This window comes from Cyprinodon variegatus, unplaced genomic scaffold (assembly GCF_000732505.1).
Source record: "Cyprinodon variegatus isolate N-32 unplaced genomic scaffold, C_variegatus-1.0 Scaffold178, whole genome shotgun sequence".
Taxonomy (NCBI): Eukaryota; Metazoa; Chordata; class Actinopteri; order Cyprinodontiformes; family Cyprinodontidae; genus Cyprinodon; species Cyprinodon variegatus.
In genome coordinates, this window is record NW_015150631.1 from 1,089,438 (window position 1) to 1,099,688 (window position 10,251).

The following is a 10,251-nucleotide window of genomic DNA, read 5'->3' on the forward strand; positions in this document are numbered from 1 at the left end:
TGTGCCACCGAAAAGGGTGCCATTGGTTACTGACATGTTTGTTGTTTAGAGGAATAATGTATTCTCTTCACCACCCCCAGTGTTGATTTATGTCAGCAAAGCAGCTCAGCGTGAGTCTAAGTTAATCTACCTTAAAGCCAACACTCAACTTCTTACTAGCAAAATAAAAACTACCGGTAAGTGAAGCAGAGAAATAGAAGTTATGCTGGAGGCAGCCATGATGATCCATTGGCTGGGTTAGTAATCAGATCCCTTCATGGAATCATATCAGTTTTAATCTGGTTGCAATAGCAAAAAACATTACTGGTCCCTCCAGTTATTAGCACGAATGAGATGCACATTTGATTACTGTATGTACTGTATGTTTAGGTTTAAGACTATGACCATGTAAATGTACGGTGGCTGAGAAGTGCAAAACACATTTACAATTCAAAAACACATTAACAAATAAAAAACAAAAATAACATTTGAAGAAACAAAATTATATTTTATGAAACAAATGTATTTTTGAAAAAAAAGTTTAAATTTTTAAAAACACATTTACAATTCAAAAACACATTAATAAAATGAAAATTTGCTTGCTAAAATGTAAATTTGTTTTTAAAAATTTTAACTTTTTTTTCAAAAATACATTTGTTTCATAAATTATAATTTTGTTTCTTCAAATGTTATTTTGTTTTTTATTTGCTAATGTGTTTTTGAATTGTAAATGTGTTTTGCACTTCTCAGCCACCGTACAAATGTGCCAAAAATATTTTAACAACTGTAAATCAGTTTAATCTTGAACTAAATATGAGGGCAAAAGATGGGATGAGATAAGACAAAACAGATTCTTAGGAGGAGAAAAACCCCAAAGCTTTGCAGATAAAAGGAAGCAAAGAGATGTTTTGGTATGGCAGAGAGGGATGCTGAGCTGGGTGAAATGATCAGCTTTAGAGAAACCTAAAGACAACATCTGATATAGGATGACTAGAAATTTACACATTGGCCCATTCAAATATGTAGAATGCTCTCAAAGTTTTATAATATCTTATGGAAAGTGTACTGTAGTTACTGTAGGCACTGTGAATTTTCCGGTGGTCTAGGATGTTTTGTTCATATGTTGCAGGTCTAGATAATATTTCTTAGGCAGTGCTGGTATATCACTGATCAGACAGTGGAGGTTGCTCACTCATGATCTCGGCTAGAGCTGAACGATTTAGCCAGAAATCAAAACTGCAATTATTTTCAAACAATACTGCGATTGCAATTTTATTGCAATTTTCCTTTGCACCAACCACAAGCATGTAGCTGTTTCACTTCTGGCTTTCAGTTTTTTTTCATCACCCTAAAAGCTTGTTTGTCCAGAGTTAATTTGTGCAGGACTTTACCTTTGTATGAAACTTAACCTTTGTGTGAAAAAGCTCGTATTTATAATATTGTACATAGATCTGTGCACCACCTGCAATCCTCTCCTCCCATCTGTATGGTGGCAAACCAACTTTAGGTGTATTACATAATGTAATGTAATGTAATGTAAATCCCTTTATGGGGAAATTCTCTCTCTGCATTTGACCCATCCCCTTGGGGAGCAGTGGGCTGCCATTGTGTGGTGCCTGGGGTAATGTTAATGTGAAAATTGTAATTTGCTAAATTGCAATTGCATGCAAATTAAATTAATTGTGCAGCCCTAATATAGGCTATAAAGTTTTTCTTAAAATAGTGTTATCCACCAATGCTACTAATGAGTTATGATGAGTGGGGATTGTTGGCCTAGTGGTTAGAGCAGCGTGCTTGGCTCTGAGAAGGTTGCAAGTACCCGGTTTGATCCCCACAGCCTCCACTCTGGGTTCCTGAGCAAGACCCTGAGCACACCGCTCCCCGGGCGCTACACAATGACCGCCCACTGCTTCCCAAGGAGATGGGTTAAATTCAGAGGTAAATTTCTCCAATGTGAGTTCAATTATTATTATTACTCTGTTAGACTGATCAGAATGTCTTGCAAAATGTCTGAAAATGTTCAGTTTAGATTTTCAAGTTTTTTTTTAGGTGGTAGGCCTACTTACTTTTTTTTCTAGTAAGGTAAAATTTGGTAGATTATTGTCAAAATCTGAAATTTTATGCAAAGTCCTAAGTTGAACAGGAACAACTGTTTCTGTCAAGCAGATTTTAACATTCAAAGTAACAAATATGTCAACAGTTTACAGAGATAATTAATTAATTCACTGTCTCAAGTTGAAGCGGAAATCTGACCACTTTTTTCCAACCTTCTTTTCCGAAAAATATGATTCAAATAGCAGCAGATCTTTGCATTGCTACAATTACTGTTGGGAAATAGTTGCACTAATTAGAAGCCACTACATGTGATGCAAGGGATTGCCGAGAGAAAGATAATGAGCAGGAATGATGACTGAGTTTTTTTTTGTCTTGTTCTAAAAAAAGAATCCCAGGAACCTTGTAGACACACCTTTCACAGCTGCCTTCGCATGAGTGATAAGGATGATAAGAAGAGTGATACTGTACTTGCATTGGTTTTATGTGCATGACTGCAACCTTTTCTAGTGTGTATCAGAAAGGGGATTTAACCCTAAAATCTTATATTGTTGTTTTTTTTTTTATTATTTAAATATCTGACCTCCAGATCTTTCAGAATTCAAACTGGTTAAATTATCTTCAAAAATCCTCTATGTATCCTAAAGGGAAATTGAGTAAACCAAAACCAAAAAACTGTTCAAAAACAAAGCAAAACCAAACATAAAACTGTGGAGACCTTAAAATAGATGAAAGGAAGCTAGTTAAGAAATAAAATAACATACTGCCCTCAGTGTTAATACTACAGATGTACTTTGATGCTTTTTAGAAAAAAAAAAAAATCATTAAAATGCTGGTATAATACATTATTTCTTACCAATTTTTAGTTTTCTTGATAAGATGGCCTAGTGCAAAATTATCTTCAAGTAATCTCCAAGGACAAAAATCTTCTTTCGTCATGCAATGAGGGTGCATTTTATGTGTATCTGACATGGACAACAAGTAAAAGACTTTATTACAATTAAAAAAAAAAAATCTTGTGGTTTTTGGACAGTAAAGACAATTTTTTTATTTAGTCTTTTTAAAAGGGTTTAAACTCTTTAAGCAGTTTGTCATTTGTGTTCTACTTTTCTTTTGCTCATGTCAAAATAGTAGTCGAAACTTGTTTTACAGCTTCTGCTGTTCTTGTCATTCTCAGGAAGTCACATATGGACTTTCAACTACCAGCTGGCTCTAAAGCCATGTTTTCTCTGAAAATGGGACATATTTTTTTATTAAAGCAACATTTGAATAACTACAGCTATATACAGAAGCATTAACATATAAAGGAAGAAAAGAAAACTCATTGACTAAAATGACTTATATGTACAGGTGAGCAAATGTACCCCATCATTCTACTGTTGACTGCTGGAGAGCCCCAATTCATTTTTAACAGAAATGAAAATCTGCTGGGGTAAAAACATTGTGTTAAATGACAGAAGCTGAACACTGAAATATTACATTTTCTACTGTACAATTTGCTTCAACATTTGAAATCTTATTTAAAGTGAGTTTTTTTTAAACCCAGAAAAAATATGATAAACAGAAGCTAAATCCAAAGATGTTGACAGATATATCATTCCTTAATGCTGAAGTTTTGAAGGTGAGATGCGGGAAGCACGGAACTAGGAAGAAGAAAATAAATTCTTTGGCAAGTTAAGATTCCTGACATGACAGTCTTGTAATAAGAACAAAAACACGCCCACAGAATATAAAAAGAAAGCAGTTGACTCTAAGCTTTAGTGACTTAATGCAGCAGCTTGAAGTCCTAGGTGGATCAGAAAGACAACTTTGGAGTAAAAGCTGAGCTTCATTACAGGTAATCTTATTTAGAAATTCTATGGAAAAAATTTTTTTTTTTCACTTTGTTTTAACTTTTTGAATATGTCTTTTCACTAATATAGAACATTTGTTATTTCCGTAGGGATGAATACGTTTCTCTGCCTATTGGCTGTTGGTCTAACCCTAGGCTTGCAATGCCAAGTGGATGCCAGTGAGTAGCTTTCTTCTTTGGATACCTTAGAGACAAACAAACATAACATTTTTCTGATAAGTTCCAGAGAGAACTACCAAATGTTTTGTCATACACCTCTTATTTATATAAACACACTTATATATTTTTTACTTTGGAAGTTGTCTTTGGGTTAAAAGTAAACTTAATTATAATTTAATGATATCACATAACCAATTAATTGTTAACTAGAAACTAAAGAATTTGATTTTGCTTAATTCAGAACGCCATTTGAGCCACACTTTCATTGAAAAATGTGTGAATAAGGCCAAAGCCAACGTGGATGCAGCCTATACATACTCCCGCCAAGTGTGAGTATAGAGCCCTATCCCTCTGTTTTTATTTTGCTGCTTAATTTTGAAGCAAACACTCTCTAAAAGATGTGGTTGAATATCTCAACTCCATATACAATACAGGAGTATTGATCGAGTAAGGAGAAATGCAGCAAGCCCGGCAGATGTCCTGAGACTCCTGAAGCAGCCCAATGGACCATCCAGGGAGGCAGTGCGAGCTGCAGACTACATGGACAACACTCTGCATTTGATCAAGAGGACTCTGTCAAAACGTCACAAACGTTCCATCAATGCCACAGGTTGGTGTTTATATTTTTCTCTAAGGCAAGCTGGCATAACTGAAAGTGAAAGCTAACATCAGTTTTATTTATTCTTTTATTAAGACCTGATCTCTGAGGGGGACCTGGAAGTGATTGCCAGATTGACAGGCTGCTCTGCTCAAGTCAGGAATGTTCACTGCAGTGATCTTCCCAACCTGAACAATTATCGCACAGCAAACAGCATCTGCAACAACCTGTAAGGAAACTATTTATTATAGTATTTTAACTTCAAACTACTGATAGCCAGAACTAACTGTCACATAGAAATCAAAGCAGCAAGAGCTACTACAGTACTGCAATTTAATATAGTTTGGGAAGGTGGTGTTAAGGTTTGGGTTTATATTTCTGTGATATGTCAGAGCCATTTAAAAAACATTCAATTATCCAACTCAGGTTTTATTGCTCTCCTTTATAGTGAAAACCCTCGTTGGGGTGCCTCCAACATCCCGTTCCTCCGCTGGGTAGCAGCGGAGTATGAAGATGAAATCAGTTCCCCGAAAGGCTGGACCCGCTCCCAGGCAGTTAATAACCACATTCTTCCCTTGGTAACCACCTTTAAAGCAGCTTTACTGAAAAAAAAATCTACAATTTATCAGTAGACTTAGGATACTCAAACCCATCTCTGTTGTCTTTGTCTTGTCCTCAGGTGAGAAATGTGTCCAACCGTATCCTGTCAACAGCAAACTCTGAAGTGGACAGTGACCCCCTTTACACCCACCTGGTCACAATCTTTGGCCAATGGACTGACCACGACCTCACCTTCACCCCTCACTCTCCTTCCATAAGATCATTTAATGACGGCATTGATTGTGAACACAGCTGTGCCAACACAGAGCCATGCTTTCCCATAGAGGTCAGTGTACATGCATTTTTTTTCATTATTTTGGAATAGAATAGAATTCAACTTTATTGTCATTACACTGTCACAAGTACAAAGCAACAAAATGTAGTTTGCATCTATCCAGATGCAACTATACAGGATATAAATATTTATTTATATGTGTACAGACACTATGTATATATATGGATTATAAATGAGATATATAAAAAGAGAGTAATTGTAAGAGGCTATAAAAGAAATAAATATGGAAGCTATATACAAATTGTACAGGAAAGTTAGGATATGGATTATATATATATATATATATATATATATATATATATATATATATATATATATATATATATATATATATATATATATATATTTATTTTGGGGTTAAACTACAGGATAAACGATGACAGATAACAGCAGATAAATCAAATATTCACAGATTATATACAGCTATGGCTGGGAAGTACGTGTAAGTGGTGTTGGATCCGTAGATTGTTATTAACAAAACCTTAAAATACATTTAAAGCATTAAATCATAACAGTATCCTTTTATCTGAACAGTTTCCCCGTGATGACCCCCGAGGCCACCCTGAGGAGTGTATGCCATTCTCCCGCTCTGCACCAGCTTGTGGTTCTGGTAACACAGGACACATCTTCGGAACACCCACTGTTCGCCAACAACTCAATACCCTGACTGCCTTCATCGATGTGGGTCAGGTCTATGGTTCTGATGACAGCAAAGCTCGACTTCTCCGGGACTTCAGTACAGATGAGGGTCTGTTGAGGGTCAATGAAGACCATAGAGACAACGACCATGAACTCCTGCCATTCACAACCATGATGGCCAACATGTGTGCCACAAGGCGAAAAATGACCAATGATGACAGTGCTGAGGAGGTGTTTTGCTTTCTTGCTGGTAAGCCTCTTAAAAAATATCGATTTTTTTTTTTAAATCGGTAAGGACAAAGCATGCCTCAATAACTGAACATTTTTTGTTTGGTTTGGAAGTAATTTGGTTTAATTTGACCTTAAAGGCGATGACCGTTCCAATGAAAACATCGGACTGGCCTCTTTGCACACTCTCATGATGAGAGAGCATAACCGTCTGGCCCGTGCCCTCCATCAGCTCAACCCACAGTGGGACGGAGAAAGGCTCTACCAGGAAGCACGCAAGATTATGGGAGGGTACATGCAGGTAAGAGATAGGAGAAGGAGCCGAGATCTGTGAAAAAAAATTTCATATCACAGACATAGGGCCACAGTTATGTGTATACATATAGATTAAATTAAGACAGATCTACAGGGTTAAATGTGTATACTAAAACCTCAACAAAACTCAACATTCTCCAGCATGACCAAATGGCTTCTAAACAGTTCAGATAACTAAAAATAGGCTGTAATTGAAATTTCAGCATTGTTTAAGACCAGCAATTGTTATCACTATAAAATTAATTCTGTTCTTCTTTTGTATTAAAGGTTATCACTTATAGGGACTGGCTTCTCCATATTGTTGGTCCAGAGGCCATTTCCAGCCATTTGTCCACCTACCCTGGTTATAATGACCAAATAGATCCGAGCATCTCCAACGTTTTTGCCACAGCTGCCTACAGATTTGCTCATCTGATGGTTCAGCCCTTCATGTTCCGTCTTGATGAGAATTATGAGGAGCATCCAAATTATCCCAGCGAGCTGCTGCACAGAACCATGTTTGCTCCTTGGAGGGTTGTGTTCGAAGGTAAGATCTTGAACTTCTATCACCTCCTGATGGATGCAAATGAACTTGAAAAACATACTAAATGTTTCCAATGTCTCTTCAGGTGGATTGGATCCAATTGTGAGAGGCCTTATAGGTCGCCAGGCAAAGCTGAACACACAAAGTCACATGTTGACTGAGGAGTTGAGGGACAGACTGTTTAAATTCTCTGTAGAGCTGGCTCTGGATCTGGGATCTCTAAACCTTCAGAGAGGAAGAGACCATGGACTTCCTGGTATTTACTAATTATTAATGAACAATTTCTAATTCAGCCTTCCTATAGCTCTGGCTGAAGTCATTTCCACAGTTCACACATTATGGTTTACCCTATCCCTTCCTATTTTAGGCTACAACAAATGGCGAGAGTTCTGTGGCCTGTCACAGCCAAGGACTCTGAGTGAGTTGGCTGAGGTGATGAACAACACAGACTTGGCTCAAGCACTGCTGGACCTGTATGGTACACCTGAAAACATCGACCCATGGCTGGGAGGTGTAGCTGAGCCATTTGTCCACGGAGGAAGAGTGGGACCCCTGTTTGCCTGTCTGATATCCACTCAGTTCCAGAGGATCCGTGAGGGAGACCGGTTAGTGGACAGATATTGACTAAACTATGATCTAAACATCACTGCATATTGTGTGTTTTTTACATCCTCGAAAACTAAACTAAGACAATGTGTCTCATGTCAGGTTTTGGTGGGAGAACAATGGTGTCTTCACAGATGCACAGAGGCTAGCCCTGAGGGACTCATCTCTGGCCAGAATTATCTGTGACAACACAGGGATCACTGAGGTTCCTGAGAAACCTTTCCTGTACCGACCCCGAGGTTCTGGATACACCCAGTGTGATGACATCCCTGCATTTGACCTCAATCCATGGAGGGAGGGTGGTATGTTTGCATTAACATATTCTATCAACTAGTGCCTCTTGGAAATTTCACATATGAGATATACATTGATTTATTTCTCTATCTGAAGGTGCAGAGGAACCACAATCACCAACAGGTAAAAAATTCAATTTACAATTGATAGCTGTTGTTACTAATGCTCTATTATCACTTGAAAATACAGTTATTTTCCTTATGTACGTGTTTATTTCAAGTTTACATAGCTCAAACAATTAGTATTCATGTGATTAACCTTTGCTTTTATATCTTCTCATTTAATTTTTGACAATCTGATAAAGATGGAGGAGTTTCAGTTAAATATCTACCTATGTTTGTCTGATTTATGAATAGTTAGGTTGATAATTTTCTTTTTTTTTTATTACAGATTTAATACACATGTTTTAATTGTGTGAAAAATAAAGATTTTTGCTTTGCTTTATTCCCGTTAAAGGTCAACGTGGGCCTCCCGGACCAGCAGGTAAATGCTCAACATCTTTTTGAAATTATATTCAATGTTTCTTATGCAGAACAGGTTGTGATATACTATACTTCATGTGCAATGTGATGATGATTGTGTGGTTTTCTGTACAGGACCCAGAGGACCTCCAGGTCCACCAGGACCACCAGGACCCCCCGGCACAGCTGATAGAGTTGCCTTCTCTGTGCGCCTCGGTAACAACTACCCCAAAGCTGGCAGCCCCATCCCGTTCCATGATGTCATCTACAATGGACAGAACAGCTATGACACCAAGACCGGCTTTTTCACCTGCGAGCACCCAGGAGTCTATGAGTTTGAGTTCCACTGCACCATCTATGGGAGCGCAGCCAGCGTGGATCTTCTTCGTAATGGACAGCTAATTCTGCACTCATTCACCACCCGCCAGAGTGGCTACATCTCAGCCAGCGGCAGCACCTTCATCAAGCTGGAGAGGGGAGACAGGGTGTGGCTGGTGGCCAACCATGGAGGCAACGGACTGACCGGAGACAGCTTCTTCTCTGGTCATCTGCTGTTCACTGAGTAGAAGAACATTAAAGCACTCGTGAAGTTTGCAAACAAAATTAAAACACTTAAAATGAAGGAGTAAAATTTCTGTCATTTCTGTATCCTCTTGTGAATGTTTATAACAAATATTAAAATGCATTGCTGATGATTTATTTTTCTTGTGGATAAAAATTCACACTGATATTAGAACTGAAACATGCAAGCTGAATAAATGTATTTGACTGCATCATGTTTACCTTGTTAAATTGTGATCTCTGGTATATTAGTTGTTTGATAATTATTACTAATCATTATTAGCATTTCTTTGATTGAAAATCTACAATAAAGGTCTCCAATCAACCATCTCATTTGAATTTCCTTTTTCCATATACCTTAGATAACAACAGGAAAACTTAAAATCATTTCCTTAAAGAGCGCAATACATTACTACTTTGTAGACAATAGTGGCCTTTATTTAGTCTTTAAAAACAGACAGGAAACGTAACAGACAGCAAACAGGAAACGTGACTGTAGAGAGGGGAAATTCATGCGGCAAAGGTCAGCAGGTCTGGACTTGAACCTGTGGTAGCCACGCCGAGCACCGACACCTCTGTACAAGGTTGTGCACTTGACCCTTATGCTAACACTGCACAACAATACATTAATAATAATAATTTTATACCAATATTCCTTAAACATAATTGACATGTTTCACATGGAAGAGCCAATAGTTTAGGGTTTTTTTGATGGCTTAGGTATGCCTTTTTGCTAACTCATTAAGATTTATTTACAGTAGTTTTTAGAGTGAGTTGGTTAGTTTTTATTTGTTTTAGTTTCAATAATGATTAGTTAAAAAAAAAGGATTAGTGCTGGTACTAGTTGTAGCCATTTCATACTTCAGTTAACTTTGAAGTGCAGAATTCAATACAATCAGAATATTATTCTTTTGTAACTATGTAGGCTATGCATGAAATAAAAACTCAAAACAAAATATATATAAAAAAATGACTCAACTTTTTTTGAACAACCACCTGCACAGTCTATAAGGTAGTAGCCTTAAGTAAAAAATACATGTCACACTGCTGCTTCCACAAACAGACCACAGACTAAGGACAGGTGGATTT

General features: G+C 37.3%; 1 protein-coding gene across 1 annotated transcript; it reads left to right on the forward strand.

Moving 5' to 3' along the window:
- Positions 1–3,732: 3,732 nt before the first annotated feature.
- Positions 3,733–9,465, forward strand: LOC107087299 (eosinophil peroxidase-like). The gene is made up of 16 exons (XM_015378807.1): positions 3,733–3,868; positions 3,974–4,042; positions 4,284–4,371; positions 4,477–4,652; positions 4,737–4,869; positions 5,089–5,218; positions 5,320–5,526; positions 6,070–6,424; positions 6,543–6,703; positions 6,985–7,243; positions 7,326–7,496; positions 7,608–7,845; positions 7,949–8,148; positions 8,237–8,263; positions 8,597–8,623; positions 8,737–9,465. Exons 2-16 carry the CDS (start codon positions 3,976–3,978, stop codon positions 9,165–9,167), a joined length of 2,670 nt encoding a protein of 889 aa, XP_015234293.1. The 5' UTR covers positions 3,733–3,868; positions 3,974–3,975; the 3' UTR covers positions 9,168–9,465.
- Positions 9,466–10,251: the final 786 nt, after the last annotated feature.